Source organism: Mandrillus leucophaeus, unplaced genomic scaffold, assembly GCF_000951045.1.
Source record: "Mandrillus leucophaeus isolate KB7577 unplaced genomic scaffold, Mleu.le_1.0 Scaffold664, whole genome shotgun sequence".
Taxonomy (NCBI): domain Eukaryota; kingdom Metazoa; phylum Chordata; class Mammalia; order Primates; family Cercopithecidae; genus Mandrillus; species Mandrillus leucophaeus.
This window is the reverse complement of record NW_012107186.1, coordinates 484,357-508,528: the sequence shown is the minus strand read 5'-3', so window position 1 is coordinate 508,528 and position 24,172 is coordinate 484,357. Positions and strand designations below refer to the sequence as shown.

The following is a 24,172-nucleotide window of genomic DNA, read 5'->3' as shown; positions in this document are numbered from 1 at the left end:
AAAAAAAAAAAAAGGTCTGGTTAGGCCAGGTGCAGTGGCTCACGCCTGCAATCCCAGCACTTTGGAAGGCAAAGGTGGGCGGATCACGATGTCAGAAGATTGAGACCATCCTGGCTAACACGGTGAAACCCCGTCTCTACTAAAAATACAAAAAATCAGCCGGGCATGGTGGCAGGCACCTGTAATCCCAGCTACTCGGGAGGCTGAGGCAGGAGAATGGCGCGAATCTGGGAGGCGGAGCTTGCAGTGAGCTGAGATGGCACCACTGCACTCCAGCCTGGGTGACAAGACTAAGAATCTGTCTCAAAAAAAAAAAAAAAAAGAAAAGAAAAGTCTGGTTAAAATAACTTTTATGTTGCCACAATGATTTTTTTTCAAGTTTTCAGGACTCCTTAGATTTCAGGATTCTGGATATTATGACCTGTATAAACACTGATACCTAGCTAAGCCACAAATGCTCAAGACACTATATACTACTTCTTATCTTTCCCTTTTCCTAAGCCTTTTTGCTCTACACTCAGACTTCTCTTTATCCATCTCCTTTGCTAGTTCTTTTACTATAAAATATTGACAAAAATCTAGAATTCTGTCCTCGGCCATCTTATCTTTTCCATCCGGAGGACCCATAATCCAGTGCTTCCATCAGTTTTCCACTCTCCTCATGCCCTCCTTTCTCTCTACACAGCTTAGATTCTAAGGTTTTTCCCTGTAATTCCACCCTTTGCAGATTCCACTCTCTTGCTTCTCTTCTAATTTAACAACAAAATCCTAACCCCTCTTAAATTCAACTCTTCACGTAATCCAAGTTTACCTCAATGTGAACATGGGTGGAGAAAAACAGAGAATCATGCTACCCAGTCTCACATTATACTCCTACCCACAAACCTCAAGCAGGTCCTGATGCTTCCTACTCCACTCTCCTGTTCTGAAAGACAACTGCATCCTTTCTCCTCTGCTCAAGCCTCCAACCCTGCTTATTCCACCACCTTCACTTTCAGCCAATGCTTTTGCTTCCCACTGCACTAAACTGGACAAAATCAAAAGAAAACTTCCGCAATTTTTCCCACCCACATCGGTCTGCCTCCACCTTTGTGCCACACATCCTGCCTTTCACCAATATTGTGGATAGAGATTGAGCTCCTGAGCCTACAGCTTCCCATGAGATAACATCTTCCTGCTCCCTAGCCAAAGAACATCACCCAACAGTCCCCCTCCCATCTTCTGCATCATCAGCTTTCCCTCTACCAGGGCATTCCATCAGCATACAAAGAGCTGTTATTCCTTCCATATTAAAAAAAAAAAAAAAAAAAGGGGGGCGGGGGAGGCATGGTGGCTCACCCTGTAATCCTAGCACTTTGGGAGGCCAAGGTGGGCGGATCACAAGGTCAAGAGATTGAGACCATCCTGGCCAACATGGTGAAACCCCATCCCTACTAAAAATACAAAATACAAAAATTAGTTGGCAGTGGTGGCGTGCACCTGTAGTACCAGCTACTCAGGAGGCTGAGGCAGGCCCTTGAACCCAGGAGGCAGAGGTTGCAGTGAGCTGAGATGGTGCCACTGCACTCCAGCCTGGTGACAGAGCAAGACTGAATCTCAAAAAAAAAGGGTATCTTCTTTAGCCCTCACAGCTCTGTCCAACTCTCCCTTTCTCTGCTCCTAATTACTGTAAAAAATCTCAAAAGCTGTGGCCACATATTACTACTATAACCAATTTCTCCTTCCATTCTTTCTTGAACCCACTCCAATTATCTCTTCACCCTCCCCTGTCCCCATCACGGAAACAGTTTCTCAAGATTACTTCCTTGTTGCTAAGCTGGACAGTCAATTTTCAGTTCTCATCTTACTTGGTCTATTTGCAGAATTTAAAAACTGATCCTTCCTTCTTACAACACATTCTTCACTTAGCTTCTAAGGAACTACATCTTCATGGTTGTTTTCCTACTTTACTGGCCCTTCCTTCTCAGTTTCTCCAATCTCTAAAAGTTGGAATAACCTAGACTCAAAGTTCTTCTCTTCTCCCTTGGTGATCTCATCTAGTCTCATTTTTCAAAAAACAACCTACTTGCTGGTGAGTCCTGAATCGAAATTTTCAGCCCAGACCTGTTCTTTGAACTCCAGAGACACATATCCCACTATCTACTTGATATCCCCTCTTGAACTGTCTTATAAGCATGTCAAGTTTAACGCATCCAAAATCAAACTCCTAAATTTTTTCCCCAAATGTGCTCTTCCTATTCCCCCATCTCAGCAGATGCAACTCCATCTTCCAACTGTGTTCTGGCATCATCTCGGATTCCCTGCTTTCACAATGCATCAACATATCCCAATGGGTCTACCTTCAAAACATAATCGGGAATTCCAATTCCACTACTACCACCATGATCCAAAACACCACGTCTCTTACTTCAATAATTTTAAGAGTCTCCCGAAGTTCTCCCTGCTTCTATACTGCCCTCTGCCCCCCACCCCGACCCCTGCCCCGCCTCAATCTACACAGGAGCCAGAGTAATCCTGTTAAAACCAAAGTCACTCTTCTGCTCAAAACCCTCCCAGGGTTCCTATCTCATTCACAGTAAAAGTAAAAGTCCTTACAACAGCCAAGAAGACCCTACAAAAGCCAGCCTTCCGTTACCTTTCTGTCCTTGCCATCTGCTATTTTGAGCCTTACCTGGTTCTAATCACTTTGGCTTCCTTGTGCTGCTTTGATCATGCACAAATCGTGACTCGGGGTCTTTGCATTTCCTGTTCCTATGCCTGGAATGCTATTCCCCCGTTACCTACATGTTTCATCTCCTCACCTCCTTCAGGTTTTTGCTAAATGTCAGAGAGACAGTCCCCAACCAACCAATTTAACATTGCACACATTAATCCTCTCCCTCTGAATTCTCCCTCTTCCTCCCCTGCTTTTTCTCCATAACACTACCACATGGCATACCATTTATTTTACCCCATTCCAACCCAAACTAAACTGTTAGCTCCCAAGAGTAAGGAATTTTTTTTTTTAATGTTTTGTTCACTGCTAAATCTCTAGTGCTTGGAACATGGTAACCAGTAATCAGTTATATTTATTATTAGATAAATATTATCCAAGACAAAAACTTTATGAACAATCACCTGTGTGCTGGTAACATGGCAAATCTCCCACCCAAGGTCTCCTGTATATACATGTACACAGCCATCTACCAAAGTTCTCCACTTTAGATTTCACACAGTCCCACACCTATGTAAGCATGGTCTCTTCCATCTAAATATGCTCCTCTTCCTATATTCCTACATGTAATATCATCATCTACTCCAAATAGAACACTAGAAGACCTACTTGGTTCTGCCCTCTCCTTCAATCCTAACTCCCAATCCAACAGTAGTCTTTTCCATTCTATCTTAAGTCTTTCTCAAAATGATTATCTATCTCTGTCTCCTATCTATCTCTTCTACCTTCATTTAGGCCCTAGTCACTTTTCATTTTGACTATTGTAATCATCTGACTGGTCCCTTGCTCAGGTGTTCTCCAATCCATTGCTCACAGTATCACCAGAGTTGAGTTTCTAAAATGCAAATATGTCATCCACTTTTTAGAAATTCTTTAGCAGTTCCCCAAGAGCTATTTAGCTACTATTTAACTACTTTAAAGAACTACTTTACCTACAAGATTAAGTAAAAACTCTTAATATGAAACACAACATCTTCATGATCTAGTACCTTTCCAATCTCATCTCTTGTTTGAACTCCAACCAACTATACACAGCTCCAAGAATATAAGATTTCTCACACCCAAACTTTCTACTAGAAATGCCTTCTCACTCTTCTCCAATAGTAAACTCTTACTCATCCCTTCAACACCCTACACAAATGTCACCTCCTCTACGAAGACTTAAAATTGTAGTTAACCACAACAACTAAAAATAGAACAATAACATCCCTAGATGTCTTCCTGTTCATTCTCACTGCAACTTATGCATATCTCCATAGTAATACTATATCATAAATTAAGCAGTTAAGAATTAAGGCCATGGTGTCACAATACCAAGGTTCAAATATTGACTCTGAAACTTAACAATTTATAACCCTAGGTAAAATAATCCTTCTAATGTTTCCGTTTCTTCATTTGTAAAATAAGGCCAAGTAATTAATAACAAAGTTGCATTAAATGAAACAAATATATAATGCTGAATATAGTATTTGGCATATAGTAAAAGGGTTATCTATTACTAACCACATGGCTTTAATTACTCATTTATTCAATAGTCCCCCTTATCCACCCACTGGGAATACACTGTTCCAAAACCCACAGTGAATGCCTGAAAATTGCAGACAGTATTAAATGTTATACAAGTTGAGTATACCTAATCTGAAAATCTGAAACCTGAAATGCTGCAAAATCTGAAACGTTTTGAGCATTAATGACACTCAAACGAAATGCTCATTAGAACATTGCAGATTTTGAATTCAGGATGCTCAACTGCTAAGCATATGATGCAAATATTCCAAAATTTAGGAAAAAAAAATTCAAAATCCAAAACACTTCTGGTGCCAAGCATTTTGGATAAGGGATATTCAACCTGTATATACTATGTTTTTTCTTATACATCCATACCTATGATAATGTTTAATTTATAGATTAGGCACAGAAAGAGATTAACAACAATAACTAAAAATAGGACAATTACAACGATGTACTGTAATAAAAGTTACGCGAATTGTGGTCTGTCTCAAAATATCCTACTGCACAGTATGCACCCTTCTGATGATGAGGAGGAGGAGGAGGAGATAATGATGATAATAAAATTCAGACCTTGGCTAACCAAGGGTAACTGAAACCATGGAAAGCAAAACCACAGATTAAAGGGGGATTAGGAGATAGGGTGATTATTGGCCAATCAGATCAACAAATATTTGAGGACTTACTACATGCAAGTCACACTGTGGAGATGATATAGAAAACATAGTATATGCCCATAAAGGTGTTGTAAGACAGGCAGTCCTTGTTTTTGATGGCACTGTGTTAATGGAAACAAGTACACATCAGAATTGTGTCCTTGCTTCTGAGGTGACAGATCTGACTTTAGTTCTGATATGCATGGGTTTTGTGTGTGTGTTGTAATGAAACTTTATTTACGAACACTGACATTTTTCACATAATTTTCACATGTCCCTAAATATTATTCTTTTTATTTTTGTCCAACTATTTAAAAATATTAAAACCATCCTTAACTTGCAGGTCATACAAAACAGGCTGTGGATGGGACTGGGCCACAGGCCATATTTTGCCAACCCTAACACAAGTGAAGCAGTTTCTAAGCTGTATCTAAGCCCTCAAAAATGACTTTCTGCATTACCTTTATGAGTCTTTTTATTATTCAAAACATCCTCTTATCTAGCCAAGATGAACTTTCCCAGCTGGCTTAAAACCACTTTCTTTATTACAGTAAGTCAGAGAACCTGGAAGTCATCTTTGATCATCTCCTGTTCCTTCAATCTACCTTAGTTCGATAAGCATGGGTTTCAGTTAACATCGCACCACGCAAAGTGAGGAATGGCTGGAGTTTAGTTTGAGACAAAACAGGGTGGAACATCTGTTGGGCAATGGTAAGTAATATGTTGAATTACTAGTATTAAGCTGCATTTTGGAGGGTTTTGAAAGCTAGTAACAAGATGTTAGTTTCAGCATGACAGGATTTTAAGGTACCCCCATGACATCTTTTTGCTGTTGTTTAAGTGATTTCTCTTTGATATTGCTGAAAGTAGGCATGGGAAGTGGGGGGATGTTTAGTGTGTTAAAGTACCCATTAAACTAAGTCACATATTAAAGGCTGCATAGATGTATTCTTAGTTCACTGGATAATTTAGTACAACTTTACTTATTAAGAGAGTAGTTAAGAGCCTGGGAACTAGAAAAAGCTAGCACAGTTCAAATCCTATCTCACTGAGTCAACTTAGTTGGGCAAGTCACTATTAGATTTGTTGAAAAGATTAAACGAGTTGATATTTGCACAGAACTTAGAGCACTATGCCATTCACGCAGTGAGTGCCAGATAAATGTGAGTTTCTGCTTGCTATCTCAGTGGCAGGTTCTTGGAATACACAGATAATATATCTTTGCCCTCCAGCTAGAATTATTTATAGGAGTCTCCCCTTATCCCCAGCTTTGCTTTCCGCGGTACTAGTTATCTGTCGTCAGCCTCAGTGCAAATTTTATCATCTGACACCGTCAGAAGAGTGAGTACAGTACAATAGCACACTAAGAGATTTAGAGACCACATTCACATAACTTTTATTACAGTATACTGTTAAAATCATTTTATTATTAATATTTTATTATGCCTAATTTATAAATTAAACTTTAGCATAGGTATGTATGTATAGGAAAAAACACAATACAGTACATACAGGGTTCAGTACAGTCCCCGGTTTCAGGCATCTACTGGGGATCTTGGAGCGTATCACTGGTGGATAAGCAGGGACTTCTATATAGTAGTCATTTCTTCCTCAAAGCTGAAGTTAATGTTGTTTACTCCATCTGATAGGCCCTAGTTCTCTCCATCTACCTAAATCCTCATCATTCCTGAGGCCTGCTGCTTCTGTGATCCTCTCAGATTGCACCAATTCTCACACATTTTAGTATACTGTGAACATATGAGACAAGTCTGAATTATTTAATACAGCAATGCACTATGTTTCATTGGTACTCTAAGCTACTGTCTGCTGTGTATCTTCCTAAGCACCTTTACCTACCTGCATTTAGCACATGCCTAATGATTTTGCTACTCCCATAACATCCTGCATACAGAATAATGCAGGATTTTACGGTGATTAAGGGTACAGAATTGGAAGTCACACAGGCCTAAGTTTTAATTTCGGCTGCACTATTACTAGCATAAAAACTTACAGGAAGTCACTGAACTAAAAGTGCTGGTTTCCTCATATGTAAAATGGCATAACACCTCTACATCGTGGGGTTAATAAAGTTGTTGAACCTAGCTTACTATATTTTTAATAATGATTTAATTCTTCAAGCAAAGAAGAAATTTTAATAACCCACACGGATTTCAAAAATGCTCTGAAACTTCCCAGAACCACACAAAAACCAAAGGAATCCTTCAAAATCAGAAAGCATTAAAATTCGTATGAAAATACAATGTGCTTTTTGATATTTTATGTAAAAATCATTCTATATATTTCAAGAAGGCTGTCATGCTCCACTGGAATGAACTGAATACAAATGCTTCTTTCTACTGATAGAGCCTTTTAAGAAAAGTAATTTCTCCAAGCTCATAAGATCATAGTTGAAATAAAATTCTAGAACAAAAACCTATACTACTAAATTTTTATGCTTCCACTTTTGTATCCAGAGGTGGTTCTTTTTCATGGAAGTGTATGTTGTATAGATAATGATGGAACACAGTACCAGGCAAACTACATCCGTACTTACCCTACTGCCTGCAATAGTTTTTTAAAAAAATCAAAACTAATGAGTGGCTGACTCCTTTTGAAATAAATCTTGCTCAACATTTCAATTATCTTTGACTTAGATAATGTTCCATGCAAAGTTTGATTATTCAAGATAGTCCCTTCCAGACTATAAGCTCTAAGAGAACAGAAATTATGTCTTTCTGATAGCCCCTACACGTAGCATAGCTTCTAGAACATAGCAGGTATTCAATAAACAATGTGTTATTAGTTGGATGGATTCTAATATTGATTCCTTTACCATATGTCTTTTGCTGATGTTGCTGTAAGACTACCAAAGACCCTGTAATAAAATCTTCCTCCAAACTTTTTGAAACACCGGTTCAAGCAGCTTCTAAGCTATATCTATGCTCTAAAAATGACTTTCTGCACTATATTTATGAATCTTTTTATTATTCAAAATGTCCTCTAGTCAACATGAACTTTCCCAAGTAGCTTCAAATCACTTTCATTATTAAGTCAGAGAACCTGGAAGTCATCTTTGATCATCTCTTGCTCCCTCAAGCTACACAGTAAACTCATCACTAAGTTCTGCTGATTCCATCTCCAAAATACATCTAAATCCATCCACTTCTTTCCCTTTTCTACCACCACCCCTCTAGTCCTAGCTAACATCTTTTCTCATCCTGATCACTGGAAAAGCCTGCAAAGTGGTTTCCCAGCTTCCACTTTTGCTTAATTCTAAACCACTCTTTATGTAGTAGCCAAGAAAAACCACTTTTTAATAAAATTTATCTTGCTGTTTGCTAAAAACCATTCAATGTCGTTCCATTGCAATTACGATAAAAACCCCAATCCTAACTTCTGGACTCAGTCTATTTCCCCAGCTTCACCTTGTGCAACTCTTTTGTTCACAGTACTTGAGTTACACTGAACTTCAGTTCCTCAAGTTTATCAACTACTTTCACTCCCTTATATGTTTACATAGGCAGTCCCCTTGTCTCTGAAATATTCTTCTCTAGCTCTTCACTCTGCTGACTTTTGAATAATCTTTTGGAACTATGTATAAATTGTTACTCCTTCAAAAGTCTTCCCTTCTCATAAACACTCTAACCCCAATCCTCAGCACCGTAGCCCAGCCAGTCAGAATCCCTCACTGCATTCTTCTTTCCTTCCTACTATCAGTTTGTAAGTACAGTTTTATTTTTATGAGTGTTTATTATCTATTTGTGAAACTAAAAGCTTCATGAAGGCAGAGTCTGTGTCTTTTTGTTTGCCCTATAGTGCTGGTACCAAAGAAGGTGCATGATGCTAATGAATAAGCCTCATGGAGAAGTAGCAACATCATCAGAATTTCAGGGCACTGCCAACAAGAATAAGCATGAATTAGACTTCCAAGATCTAGCTGTTTATTTCCTTGGTGCCAATACATACACAGACAATCCTGGGTTTAATAAACTGCTAGAAAGAAATATAGGATTAGCCTGATTACCATCAATAAGCATTTACACTGTCTCCCCAAGCCTCAGCGGGGCTTAGCACGCCGTTTAACTCTCTTTGGTCATCCTTCTTGCACCTTTCTATTATTTCAACCCCTGCTCCATTTCTCCCAGAAGAAAATTTCATTCAATATCCTCCATTCATTAGGCAAGTATTTACTGAAGCTTTACTATATTCCAAGTACTCAGTAGACAGCAGTGACCAAAAAGAAAGTCCTCGTTCTCAAGGCACTTACATTCTAGAAATAAAAAATTTAAATTCAAGAGGTGATAGGTACTATGCAGAAAAAGCAGGCATGTCAGGGGATAGAGGGACCAAATGGGCTGTAAGCTACCTTCGTGTGGGAGTCAAGACAAATGGAATGGGCAGTGAACCTACCAAATCACTGACTCTAGAGGAAGGGCCATCGAGGCAAGGTGCAGCAACTGCAAAGACCCAAGGCAGGTGTGCTTGGTGTGTCTGAGGAAGAGGCAGCGGCTGTGGCTGGAGTAGCCTGAGAGCAAGAAGAGCAGCCAAAGAGGGAGGCAGGCACAAGATCATATACAGCCTTGGAGATGAGAGAACAGACTGTTTTTGTTTGTTTGTTTGTTTTATTCTAAAGAAGACTGAAAGACATGAAAGGTTTTCTGAGCAAGGGAGTAGTATAATCCAACTTACGTCTGAAAATAATTACCCTGGCCCCCGTGTAAATAAAATAGAAAGTGGGGTAGGGGCAAAAGCAGAAGCAAGTTTAGTCTGGAGGCAATTATAGCAGCCTGAGCCAGCGATGACAGTGGGTTGGCAGTAGCAAATACAGACATATTCTGAAGGCAGAACCATTAGGATTTGCTGATGGACTGAAAGTGAAGTATGACAGAGAAAAAAAAAAATCAAGATGACATCTCTGTGGCCCTAAGCAAGTACAGGATAGAGCTACCATCTACTCTCGTTTACCACTAAAAGCCAGGATCTATGTTGTAGCCCAACAGTAAGAGCCTAGAACATCTTGCCATGGCCAGAAGTAAATAAAAATGATGATGATGTGTTAAAAGGACACAGGAGCTTCTAGAAAGGAGTTCCCCTCTGCCTAAATCTGGAACAACTTAAGCATCAAAATAAACACTAATAGCAATGGATTATAACCCATAAAATAATCTATGAGTTTAAATAAAATGAATAAATAGGAAGAAGAAAAAGCTTCTTCTTACAGTAGAATGCCAATTAATAAATGCCAAAGAAATGATAGAACTAGAAAATAATGTTTGGCCACCAACAAAGTAAATGATTCAGGCAAGAATCATCTCTGGATGCTAAATGTGGTAGATAAAAGTTTGACAAAAAACAGGATATTTGCATTTCTGTCTCAAAGTATGTCCCCCCAAGATATTTAATTATAGCTAGAAAGTAATAATGTTAGAGAAGAAACATGGACACCACCTAAACCAGGTGGTCACTGTTAGCAGCACTTGTGATGAGAACTTGGATATTACATGCCTTCTGATGTGACACACTGAGGAGGACACAGTACACCTGTGGAATTTTCTAAGCATGAAAAATAAAACAAGCTCAAAGTGATGACATTCTATAAAATAAATGACCTGTGCACTTCAAAACTGTCAAGGTCATGAAAGATAAAGACTGAGGAACTGTTCCCAATTGGAAGGAGACTTAGAGAGACGTGATAACTAAATTAGATAATAGTACTTCATTTGTGTTAAATTCCTGATTTGACGACTGGACCATGGTCATGTATGAGAACATTTTTGTTTTTAGGAAATATACATAAATAATTAGGAGTAAAGGGATATTAACATTATGTCTGCAACTTACTCGGGGGAGGGAAAAAAACAATTCTTTCAGTCAGGAAGAACATAATTACTGCCTTCTTTCAGTTCCCACTGAAGTCCATGTAGATTTCTACTAGAGTACCTATAACAACATATTAGCAGGAAAGGAACCAAGCTTTGAGGGCAACTTGCTCAAAGCAGAAGTTAGTAAACGACAGACCAAGACTTGAACCCAGGTCCACCTGACTCAAAGCTAATATTTTGTTAAATCATAATACAGCAGAATGCTGAGTAAATGTGTACTGAGTATTTGTACTGCTGTTTTATATTTTCAAAAGTACTCACACAATGACCGACATCAACAGTCTATTCACCACCACTGGGTCTCTTAATACAAAGAGTTTTCCCTAGAATCCTCGGCATCAGCCTTAGAATTTTTTTTTTTTTCTGAGATGGAGTCTCACCCTGTTGCCCAGACTGGAGTGGTGTGGCATGATCTCGGCTCACTGCAACCTCCACCTCCCGGGTTCAAACGATTCTTCTGCCTCCGCCTCCTGAGTAGCTGAGACTACAGGCATGTGTCACCATGCCTGGCTAATTTTTGTATTTTTAGCAGACGGGGTTTCACAATGCTGGCCAGGCTGGTCTCGAACTCCTGACCTTGTGATCCACCCGCCTCGGTCTCCCAAAGTGCTGGGAGTACAGGAGTGAGCCAGCCACTGCACCCAGCCTAGAAATCCGTTTCAAGATAAGAGATAGAGAACTTGGCTTACATGGTACATTTGCTAGTGGCAAAGAAGGAAAAGACAAAAAATAAATGAACATAATCTGGAAGAGCCTTTATGATCCAGCCCCTGCACTTTTCCAACACCACCTCCTGATATTCTCCACACCCTATATTCTTTATCCTGAGCCATTTTAATTCCCACAATTAAGCATGTTTTCCCTTATCTTCAAGTCTATTCCATCTTCACTTCTGTTCCTTCTGATTATATAAGAACCAACTCTCTACATATCCCTTTAAGGGATATGCACAACTCCTACATATCCTTTAAGGCCCCTCAATGAATCCTCCTCTGATCTCCCCAGGCAGAAGTAGAAGCTGGCTTTCCTATTCTCCCAAAACACGAAGTATTCTATAATTGAACTTTTCATGTTAATGACATTATTTATTCAGCAATCTCTCGTATAGTTCAGGGAAAGAATTCAGTCACTCACTGGCATCTCCAACATCTGGCACATAGACTCTTTGCCTATATAATCTTGCCATGTGTCAAAGAATTGCATTTTTTTTTTTTTTTTTTTTTAAAGACAGGGTCTCACTGTCACCCAGGCTGGAGTACAGTGGCATGATCTCAGCTCACTGCAACCTCCACTTCGTCAACTCAAGCAATTCTCCTGCCTCAGCCTCCTAAATAGCTGTGACTACAGTTGTACACCACCATGCCTGGCTAATTTTTCTATTTTTTGTAGAGATGGGGTTTCGCCATGTTGCCCTAGCTGGTCTCGAACTCCCGGACTCAAGCAATCCACCCACCCTGGCAAAGTGCTAGGATTACAGGCATGAAATATTTCTTGAATTAATAAATATGGGTGCTTTATTATCACTCATGAGAAGCCTGTCTTTTGTTTGTTTTTGGTCAAATCCCAAATTCTTCATACAGTAAGACAAAAATAAACCAAGCTTATTTAATACTGATAGTCAAAGCCTAGTCAAAGCCATGTGCTTATCTGCAAAACCAAAGCAGTTATCATGGGTTTGAAAGGAATATTATAACCAGCAGAACTACACATACACACAAACCACCACTATTCTGAGACTAGGCAAACTGCTGTTAGTGCTTAGCCCATAATGCAATTAATCTGCTGTTTCTCAGCCATGAACAAGTTGCTTGATTGTCCAACCTGAATATCCAACTTTACCTGCAGTGCTTGTTCTTGGATATCACGAAATAATTCCATATCTTTCTCAGTCATGATTTCCTGGCTCCCAAAAAGTCGCTCCTCATTTTCTTGTTTGCCATCCCAGCCATCCTGATTGTCTGCATATAAAAAAAGAGCTCACATGTTAACTATCCTCAGATTAATACATGAACTAGAAAAAATTTCAAGTCTTTATTTAAATTTGAATAACTTAATATATAACAAAGAAGAATAGAGCATTAAATTGACTCCTAGAAGAATACTACTCAATAAATAATATTTATGTATTAAATCTGCCTTATAGTGGAAATCCTGAATTGTCTTAAAGCTTCCTAAAAATATTATATAACTAAATTTAAATTTCATTAAAAGATTATATTTTAATACACAGAAAGGCAGACAGAAAAATGGTATAAGGATTACAAATTTCATTTTGAAACAGTATAAATTTGACACTTTAATATAGGTTTAATGTATTAATGTTCAAAAAAACCTCTTGAGCTACCTTAACTGATGTCAGAAGTGCTAACTCCCATCACATTCTGGGTGCCCTTTTAAAGCACAAACTCCACAAACCTGAGGATAACAGATGATAATCATCTGGGTAAATATGAAAACGTATGATAATTATCTACAAAATGATGGAACTTCCTCAAGTGGGCAAAAAACCAGTGAAAAGAGTATTTGGGAATTATGCAGATCATTATCCTTTGCAGTTGAAGATGACACTGCTGATGGGCTCATTTGCTCTTTTTATGAGTATGGCTGAAAAGACCAATTGGTGACAGTTCTTCTCAAGTCAACTGCCCATATAGGCCATCTATTATTAACCTAACACAAGAAGAAAAAGGTCAAGGACTCACTGTTGACAACATTCCCAAACTGGAAGAAAAAAGTACAGTCTAAAGGTACTATGTGACTTTAACGCCCCCTAGTGCATGATGCAGGCACCTCTCTAATACAGCATTCGGTACTTAAACTTTATAATTCATAAAGAAAATGACAGCGCCTATTAAAGCAAATGCTCACACCACTGCCTAAAATTCAATATTGGTTCTCCATATACTTGATACATTTGCTCTAACAATTTCTATTTCAAAAGCTTTCTAGTAATTTTTCTAATAAACCATCTCCAGTACAAAAGGTTAATTCAAAAATTTCTTTCATTAGGATTTACTTTGAGATTCTTTCCAAGTTTAAACGGATTGCATATTTTCTTAGATAAACATGCTCAGACCCAGAGCTTATCTGCAGGCTGATAAAGACATGAAGAGTCTTGAATGCTTAAATAATAATTAGCTGATCATCACTATGGTGAAAGACCAATCAATAAAGCATACAAAGGGGACTCTAACAATTACAAGGACTTTCTCTCCTGCACTGGACAATCAACTAGTTATGAAAGCAGGAATGAGAGCAGTGAATACACTCTCCCTCACCGAGGAGACATTCAGGGAGGAAACCAAGGTCAGGGAATTCTCTTGCAGTAGATGAGACACTACAACTCTGGCCTTTGCGATCCAAAGGAGTTCATTCTCATTCTACTTTCTTCAAGCCCTTTCTACTTCCTTCACAGGGTTGGTTTCTCTAAATTCAAGGCTCAGCAATAAGGCTATTTTAAGCTTTAATTTATTAGACAGTTAATCAAATTCTTATCCTCTGACTTGAATGATCTGCTACATTATTAAGTCCTCTCCACAGATGTTTTCTACTTTGAAAACTAGGGAACTTAGCCTGATACACAAGCAGCCTGGAGCTGTCGTTCTGTCTCTCCCTTTTTAAGTGCAATCCATGACTTACAACTATATTTGTCAAGATCTGAAGTAGAAAAGTCAATGACCTCATCACATCTGCATATATTTTGGTCTTTTCTTTATGCTTAGATAAACAGCATTTTACCCAGCTCTATTCTTTCCAGTTTCCTTTCTGGAATAAGCAGGCATCACAACATTCACCATATGATTTCTTCAGTAATTTATGAAATGTAAAGTAATCCTCAAGGTTACACCCCAAGTTTCTGTAGGCAGATTCTCTGCGCTTCTATAAAAAAGCAGCTTTCTGTTGCCTAAGAGTTCCTATTGTCCCATTCTGCAACTTTATCTCCATCCTCTAAATTTCTGCCATAGTTACTACCTCAGTATCATCTATATGTTTTTTTCAATGTGTTCTTATATTATATAACCAATTTTTTATAATCAAATATAAATCTATTATAGATAATTAGTGTTATCCCAAATAATACATGTACAGAATACTATTTGTTTCTAAGTTTGTTCTAAACTCTTACCTGTGGGCCAATCTGAAGTGCTTGATTTCCTGTTGCCCCTCTTTCTGATTCGATATTGCTCAGAGTAGTCCACCACTTCCCCACGAGCTTTCCGCCCATCAGGGGAAGGGGTAAAAAATTTGGTAAGGCCATCAATGAGCCCTTTGGTTTTCTTGTTGAACTTCAAGGAGACACTGCTATCTCTGCAGAAGTCCAAGCCATCTATCCGTTCTAAATATCCTTCTTCTGATGATGATGATGCTGATTGGCTGGAAAGAGTCATTTTTCGTTTCCTACCCCTTCCAGGGCCAGTTCGAACTTTGCTGAAGGGACCTTTTGATCTAAATAATTAAACAGGAGAAAGGGTAACTATTAAAAAAGATACTTATAGGGTTCCTATTTAATACACAACATACAATTAGTAAGTAACCATACCTTTATTAAAATCTGTATTTTTAAGAATATTCTGCAAACTATAAATAGTACTCTATGAATGAAAATTAAATATTAGAAACATCTATTTCCAGGAAGCCTACTTATAGTGCAAAGAATTATAGGCCAGGAGTCAGAAGACTTGTTCTAGTCATAACTCTCTCTCTTACTAGCTGTACAACTTGGACAAATCACATTTTTTCTAAACATACGTCTTTATCTGTAAAATTAGAACTGGACTAAGAACAACTAAGATCCTTCCAGGTATAAAGTTCTACTACACTGTGATCTCTGCACCAACTCAAAGTTATACTTTTATCTCTAAAACACAAGGCCAGGTTATTCTTTGAAGGCCGGGAATCAAAAGATCATTTTATAGGAAAATCAAAGCTGGATTTAAGATTTTGAACACAGACTACAATACCGGTTCTGCACACTTCAGGTTGCTAATGCCCATTCATTTCAGTTATATCACCTTCAAGATAGTCTTACGTGTAAAAAAGGTAAGTAAAACTTTTGAGAATAAAGGGAGGTTGACGAGCCTGAAGATATTTACATATTTATCAAAGGTGAGTTACTACAGATATTTTTAAAAAGACAAAACTAGCTTCTGAATCTTGCCCCACCTCCTCCAGACATAGCCCAGCTTTCTAGTCCACAATTTCTGATTTCTGCTAATAGATGAAAATATTCAAATTATTTTACATTCCAAGAACACAAAAATGGGACTTAGCCATCACCTCAACAGGAAGAACCTATCCAGTGGTTTGTACACCTAATAGACATTAACAACTGAGACAAGATCAGGAGAGGGACATGTGAAATGTCACAGTAACAACTTTTTCTTTCCTGTTTTTATATAAGAGAAGCAACATAAGGCAATGGTTAAGAGTCAGACTTTGGTGCCAGACTACTTGGATTTTCATCCCAGTTCAACATGTACTAACTATGCCTTAGTTTCTTCCTTTGAAAAACGAAAGTTAACAACAGCAGCTATATTTCACTGGGTTGCTGGGGGAATTAAACAATTCAATGCATGTAAAGCACTAAGAACAGTATCTGGCACTTATTAAGGGCTCAGTAAGTGTTAGCCATTATTATTATACAAAAGTGCCAGATATGACAATGGAAAAGTTTTTTTAGAGAAAACAAGTGAATCCTACGCTATAGAGAAGACCCTATCCTTTTCTCCCCTCACCTTGCCACAAGTACAACTTACACCGTGTTTTGTTTCTTTAACCTGTTTTTTGGACGTCCTATTGGATTAGCATAACGCCGTTTTATCTGTGCTGCCTTCTTTTGTAGAAGTTTTCGTCCTTTTTTCCTAGGTCGACATATTTGACATATCCACATGCCTATAAAAAAATAAAATTCCACATACGAGTGTGACAGACATAAATATACTAAAAGGTTTCAGAGAGTCTTAAGACAGAATCTTAACTTTTTCAGGTAAAAGATTGTCATTAGAAAATCTGATGAATACCACCCCCCCCACCCAAAATAAACATTAAAACATATACACACAAAATTCTACAAATAATTGGAAGAGACTCACATACACCTTCAAGTCTGCACTTGAAGTCCACTGACTGCACCTGAAGTCCACTGAGGCCAAGGCGGGTGGGTCACCTGAGGTCAGGAGTTTAAGACCAGCCTGGCCAACATGGTGAAACCCTGTCTCTACCAAAAATACAAAAATTAGCTGGGCATGGTGGTATGTGCCTGTAGTCCCAGCTACTTGAGAGGCTGAGGCAGGAGAATTGCTTGAACCCGGGAGGCAGAGGTCGCAGTGAGCCAAGATCGCACCACTGCATTCCAGCCTGGGCGACAGAGTGAGACCCCATCTCAAAAAAAACAAAAAAAAAAGTTTCCTGCCTAAAGCTGCTATATAATCTCTTTTGTAGAAGTTAACCACACAGGAATACAGTCCTAAGGAAATCTTTCTTGGCTGGGCGCAGTGGTTCATGCCTGTAATCCCACCACTTTGAGGGGCTGAGGTGGGCCGATTACCTGAGGTCAGGAGTTTGAGACAAGCCTGGCCAACATGGTGAAACCCCATCTCTACAAAAAAAAAATTAGCTGCAGGCCAGACGCAGTGGCTCACGCCTGTAAACCCAACACTTTGGGAGGCCAAGGTGGGCAAATCATGAGGTCAGGAGATCGAGACCATCCTAACATGGTGAAACCCTGTCTCCACTAAAAACACAAAAAATTAGTCAGGTATGGTGGCATGGGCCTGTAGTTCCAGCTACTCGGGAGGCTGAGGTAGGAAAATCACCTGAACCCGTGAGGCAGAGGTGCAGTGAGCCGAGATTGCATCACTGCGCTCCAGCCTGGGCGAGACAAAGCCAGACTCCATCTCAAAAAAAAAAAATTAGCTGGGCATGGTGATGCGCCTCTAGTCCCAGCTACTCAGGAGGCTGAGGCAGGAGAATCACTTGAACCCAGGAGGCAGAGGGTACAGTGAGCTGAGATTGTGCCGCTGCACTCCAGTCTGGGCAACAGAGGGAGACTCCATCTCCAAAAAACAAAACAAACAAAAAAAAAACTTTCTTATCTTGAAGGACTCTTAGAAGGCCCCTTGCTCAGACTTTATGTAAGTGGAAAAAGTGAGTATTTATTTTTTAATACTTATAAATTTAAGATTTTTCAAAAAGTAACAATCAGTAAGTGAATTCAGGCTGGGCGCAGTGGTTCACGCCTGTAATCCCAGCACTTTGGGAGGCCGAGGCAGACGGATCACTTGAGGCCAGGAGTTCAAGACCAGCCTGGCCAACATGGCAAAACCCCGTCTCTACTAAAAATGCAAAAATTAGCCGGGTGTGGTGGCACGCCTATAAACCAAGCTACATGGGAGGCAGAGGCAGAGAAACGCTTTGAACTTGGTAGGTGGAGGTGGCAGTGAGCCAAGATTCTGGGTGACAGAGTGACACTCCATGGGTGAGGGGGTGGAATAAGTGAATTCAAGTAAAAACCTAAAGTGTTAACATGGCTACAAATTACGGTTAAGTCCTTTTCTATCCACAGGAAAACTTTTTCCAAACAAATATTATGAAATATCCTATAGGCATTTTACTTAAGAAGCCTATAAATTATAAAATCAGAGTTAAAATGGAATTTGTGATAGGACAAAAAGGGGTGACTGGCTGAAGTTTTTTTTAAAAGAAATTATAAGCATATGAATATGGACGTCCAACCATGAGGCAGCTGTGCCCAAACTAAATACCTCTTAATGAACAGGAATCAAAAGAGAGTAACATTAAGCTGCGCCTTTACAATTTGGACATTTATTTGTTCAGAATGTATTTCATATATATATATATACACACACACATATATAAACTTTTTATTTCATAAAGTATTTCATAAAAAGGTTTTTAAGTTCTGAATAAACCATATCTCTATAGTTTTAGAGCCCTCAAAAGTGCTAAGTAGTGATATAATCAACACGGCCTAATACTATTTTATTTCCTCCTTTAAATAAAGAGATATTTCAAGATATATTTAAGGCAAGTATTTTATCTTCTAGCTAGAGACTAGCAAATATGTATAAATGAACCACTTCACCCTTCATGGATGCCTAGATATTGAAAATAACAATAAATCCATATCATATAAGAATGTTAAGATGTCTAATCAGAAAGACTATCCCCACCTTTTAAGGTGACAGTTCTCTTCCTACTTACACAACCTCAAAAAGAAAGATCCAATTATTATTTCATTTAACAAAGTAGATATGTGCTTTCACTAACATACTCCTTTATATTCCCAGTTTTATTTCAGAAAGTATTTCTCACCTTTTGGCATACGGGTGAGTGGTGGATCACAACACTCCATGTGAAAACCTCGGTCACACGAATCACAAAAGAGCATGTTATCCTATCAGAAAAAAGAAAGGACAGTTCGCTTAACCTTATGAAGCAGAAACATGTTAGGATCATAACCACCTAAAACCTGGAAAGCTTCAGGGATCTTAAAAAAAAGAGATGAGCCAGGCGCAGTGGCTCATGCCTATAATCCCAGCACTTTGGGAGGTCGAGGCGGGTGGACCACGAGGTCATGAGTTCGAGACTAGCCTGACCAACATGGTGAAACCCCGCCCCTACAAAACATACAAAAATTAGCCGGGAGTGGTGGCACGTGCCCATAATCCCAGCTACTCAGGAGGCTGAGGCAGGAGAACTGCTTGAACCAGAGAGGCAGAGGTTGCAGTGAGCCAAGATCGTGCCACTGCACTCCAGCCTGGGCGACAGAGTGAGACTCCATCTTAAAAAAAAAAAAAAGAGCAACCATAACATTAAAAGTTTCCTTAATTTGCATTAACTATGTAAACAGACAGAGTTAGCAAAAAGTTATATTCCGGCCAATCTTTGACAAAGAGCTAAAGTTCCACTAATTTCAAATATCCAATAACCAGAAATAAGCTAACCCTTGTCTGCTTTAATAATGAGAAAAAGGGTGATTTGTAATTAATATATCAACTGACCATCCTAAATGAATGCCTCTGTACTGCTCAAAGAAATTTGGGGAGTATTTCTTTAATGTGGCTTAGTCTGTCTGCAAATATATAATTAAGTGCTTTACAAATTACCCAGACATAATCCAAATCTAAATTAGCAAGTATTCTAAACTAATGACATGTAGTTTAAAGCGGCTACTGGCTATTCTAAATGCTACTGGACCAAGTGTCTGAAAAATAACCAGTCATACTTAGATGAAAATGCTGGTCGTACATTCTACTACTAAATGAAACACCCATATTAGAAGGTAAAGATACTCACCGCATTTTTGCCTTGATCTCGACAGGAGCTGCACGTTTTACACTCAATGCACTGCCACCGTAAGGCCTTCACTCGAACCGTTAGTTCAGGGGAAAACTTTAAACAGGATGGATGGCCTAATACGAGGGAGAATGTTCATGAATGAAAACAATCAAGAAGCATTTTGCTATTGTACTAAAGAAATGATGTAGAAAAAGGCAATCATCTTAAATACAAAATACATATCAAATAAAGTAAGATATTCCAGGAAGCCTACCACACATTTCTCATCAGGACTTGGCACCACAATTCAGTTTTATTAATGTTAAAGATGAAGCTAGGACCCTCCCCACAATCTGATTATTAAAAAAACTTGACAAACTCCAAACATTTATTAAGCCTACATCAAAGCATTATGTTTGTACATATCCGGGGGGGGTGTGTGTGTGTGTGTGTGTGTGTGTGTGTGTGTGTATGTGTGTCTATATCAACTGACCATCCTAAATTAATGCCTCTGTACTGCTCAAAGAAATTTGGGGAGTATTTCTTTAATGTGGCTTAGTCTCTCTGCAAATATATAATTAAGTGCTTTACAAATTATCTAGACATAATCCAAGTCTAAATTAGCAAGTATTCTAAACTAATGACATGTAGTTTAAAGAGGCTACTGGCTACTGGCTATTCTAAATGCTACTGGAACAACTGTCTGAAAAATGAGATATATATATATATATATATATGAGAATGAATACATATATGTTCATATGAGAAAAGTTCATATATGATTACTGATATACAAAAAGCTGTTTACATTGATAACATCCTAGAAAATTGAGCTATATATATCAAGAAGGATTTTATGTCTCAGTTTATACCCTTTTGTGCTGTCTTTTTTTTTTTTCTGAGATGGAGTCTTGCTCTGTCACCCAAGCTGGAATGCAGTGGCACGATCTGGGCTCACTGCAAGCTCTGCCTCCCAGGTTCACGCCATTCTCCTGCCTCAGCCTCCCGAGTAGCTGGGACTACAGGCGCCTGCCACCACATCTGGCTAATTTTTTTGTATTTTTAATAGACACGCGGTTTCACCGTGTTAGCCAGGATGCTCTCAATCTCCTGACCTCGTGATCCGCCCGCCTCAGCCTCCCAAAGTGGTGGGATTAAAGGGGTGAGCCACCGCGCCCTGCCTGTGCTGTCATTTTTCAAATGATAACGTGTTACTTTGTAATTTGAAAAATACAGCTAGTCCCCTTATCTGCAGTTTTGCTTTCTGAGGTTTTAGTTACCCATAGTCAACTGCAGTATGAAAATATTAAATAAGCAACTCCTAAGTTTTAAGCTGGGCACTGTTCTGAGTAGCATAATGAGATCTGCTGTCCCAGCTGGGCTGCGATCACCCACACTGCATACACCACCCACTTGTTAGTCACTTAGTGTTCGTCTGGGTTATCAGACTGTCGCTGGTGTCACCATGCTGGTGTTATTATCATGCTTGTGTTGGAGTAACCCTTATTTTACTTCATAATGGTCCCAAAGCACAAAACTAGTGATGCTGGCATGTTGTTATAATTGTTCTATTTTGTTATCTATTATTCTTAACCTCTTACTGTGCCTAATTTATAAATTAAACTTTAACGCATGTATGTATGCACATGTACAAGGAAAAACATTGCACCATATACACAGAGTTCGGTTTTATCCAAGGTTTCAGGCATCCACTGTGGGTCTTGAAATCTCCAAGAATAAGGGGGATTCCTGCATATAATAAAAATCCTATCACTTAAAGTGAGTTATCTGCTCACAATTTAAGGCAGGCAAGCTAAAACTACAACCAAAAGCAGTATTTCTACTGTGCTCAGAATGAATAGCAAGAGAAAAAAAAATGCTTCCTAGTTATCAGTGTGATTCTCAAAACTTAAGGGTAGTCAATTTCCCCTCAACTCTGAAAAGACTGTCCCTCTTCTCTAAAAGTTGGTTGTGCTTATTTTTCTTTGGTGAGAGAAAGGGCTTGTTAAATCATATTCTCCTCTCTTTTCTATTCCCAAAGGATTTTCATTTTTATGAGACAGCAAGTTTATTCTCAAAATATCACTAACACTGAAAGAAAATCCAAAAGGTGTGAAAATTTCACCCATAGTCCTATCATCCTAGAATAATGGCCATTTTTATGTTAGACTTTCCTGTTTAAACTCGCTGAAAGCTCTGCATGACTGTAATTTTAGCATATTTACAGTTTTTGTTTTGTTTTAAATTTTTATTTAAGTAAACTTTATATTCCTTAAACTGATCATATTCCACTGATTGATACACTATAACCTGCATAACCATTTCCCTATTGTTAAATACTACTGAGACTATGGAACACTAAAATTAATTATTTCATGTTCACAGATCCTTTACTTCTTTTAATTCCTTAGAATGAATTCCTGAAAGTGGAATTGATTAGTCAAATGAATTAAACATTTTTATAGCTTGATATGCACTGCCAAAACATTTTCCAAAAACTATGATATACAGTGCCACCAGCAAAAGAACAAGTGTTTTAGCACAATTACATGAGCTCTAGGTCTGTTATCTTTCAATTGTGATTATTATAAATGCTATACAATGATACTTCACTGCTACTGTGGTACGTGTTCCTACTATTACTTGAGTAAAACACTTTTCATAGGCTCAACTAGTTTTCTTTCCTATAAATTGCCAGTTCACAGGCTCTGCTCTTTGGACTTTATGTTTAGAAATGTAAACACGTTCTTTATACTTAGACAGCTTTTGGCCCATTGCCATATTTAAAGCAGTTATTTTCCCCAAATTATTCTTGCTCTTTCTATTTTAGGTATGTTACTTGTTAATTTAGAAAATATAAATGTTCATATATCCAGCTATGCCCATGCTGTTCTTCTTTGGCTATTGTGACAGCCAGTTTTCAAGCTGCTCCCTAGGCATTCTTGCCTCCTGCTAGTCATACTCTCACAGCTCTCTCCCATAATGAACTGGGTTGATCTGCATAACCAAGAAGGTATTGCTGAAATAACACAGTGTGACTCTAAGGCCAGGTTATAAAACACACTGCAGATTCCACCTCACTCTCTCTCTCTCAGATACCCATCGGGGAGGCCAGCTGCCACACTGCAGACATGCATGCAGCCCTGTGAAGATGTCCACATGGCACGGAACTGAAGCTTCTTGTCGACAGACCCGCGGCAGCAGCAACTTGCCAGCCACGTAAATGAGCCATCATGGAAGCTTTCAGATGACTGCAGCACCAGTTAAAATCTTGGCAGCAATCTCATGAAAGATACCAAGTCAAAAGCCACCCAGATAAGCAACTCCCGAATTCCTGACCCACAGAAACAGTATGCAGTAAAAAATGTTTTGTTGCTTTAAGCTGTTAAGATTTAGAGGAATTTATTTCTGCAGCAACAGATAACTAGTAGTTAACTGTTCTACAATTTCTTTAAAAGTTACCGCTACAGGGGCCGGGCGCGGTAGTTCACGCCTGTAATCCCAACACTTTGGGAGGTCAAGGCGGGAAGATTACGAGGTCAGGAGATCGAGACCATCCTGGCTAACACAGTGAAATCCCATTTCTACTAAAAACACAAAAAATTAGCCGGGCGTGGTGGCGGGCACCTGTAATCCCAGCTACTCCGGAGGGTGAGGCAGAATGGCGTGAACCCAGGAGGTGGAACTTGCAGTGAGCCAAGATCGTGCCACTGCACTCCAGCCTGGGTGAGACTCTGTCTCAAAAAAAACATGTTACCACTACAGTAATAGTTTTCAAATTACACTCATCCTTAGCTTAGAGAGACAGAGACCACCTCAAATATAATGCTACTTAGAAGGTAGGGCTGCAAACACAACACTCCCTTCTCCTCCATTTCAATCCCACCCCACCAAGAACAACTCATTCTGTTTCATATATTTGGGTTTTAATTGGGGGATTTGAAAATCACTGCATTGTATGGCATGCCATTATATTTTTATTTAATCTTTTATGATTTATGGTTTATATTTAACTATTAAATCCATCCAGAGTTCATTTTGGTTTGTGATGGCACGCTGAATACGATTACCTAGCACTCAAGATCTATTCTCACTTTCTACTGTGCATAAAA

General features: G+C 38.9%; 1 protein-coding gene across 1 annotated transcript in view; it reads right to left on the bottom strand.

Moving 5' to 3' along the window:
- The window catches only part of KAT6A (K(lysine) acetyltransferase 6A), a 140,739-nt gene that overhangs the window by 40,468 nt on the left and 76,099 nt on the right, over positions 1-24,172 (bottom strand). The window contains exons 4-8 of the mRNA XM_012001563.1: positions 20,079-20,194; positions 19,095-19,176; positions 16,517-16,652; positions 14,887-15,206; positions 12,600-12,718 (exon numbers count right to left, since the gene is read on the bottom strand). Coding sequence (XP_011856953.1) covers positions 12,600-12,718; positions 14,887-15,206; positions 16,517-16,652; positions 19,095-19,176; positions 20,079-20,194 — 773 coding nt within the window. The remainder of the gene's footprint in view (positions 1-12,599; positions 12,719-14,886; positions 15,207-16,516; positions 16,653-19,094; positions 19,177-20,078; positions 20,195-24,172) is intronic.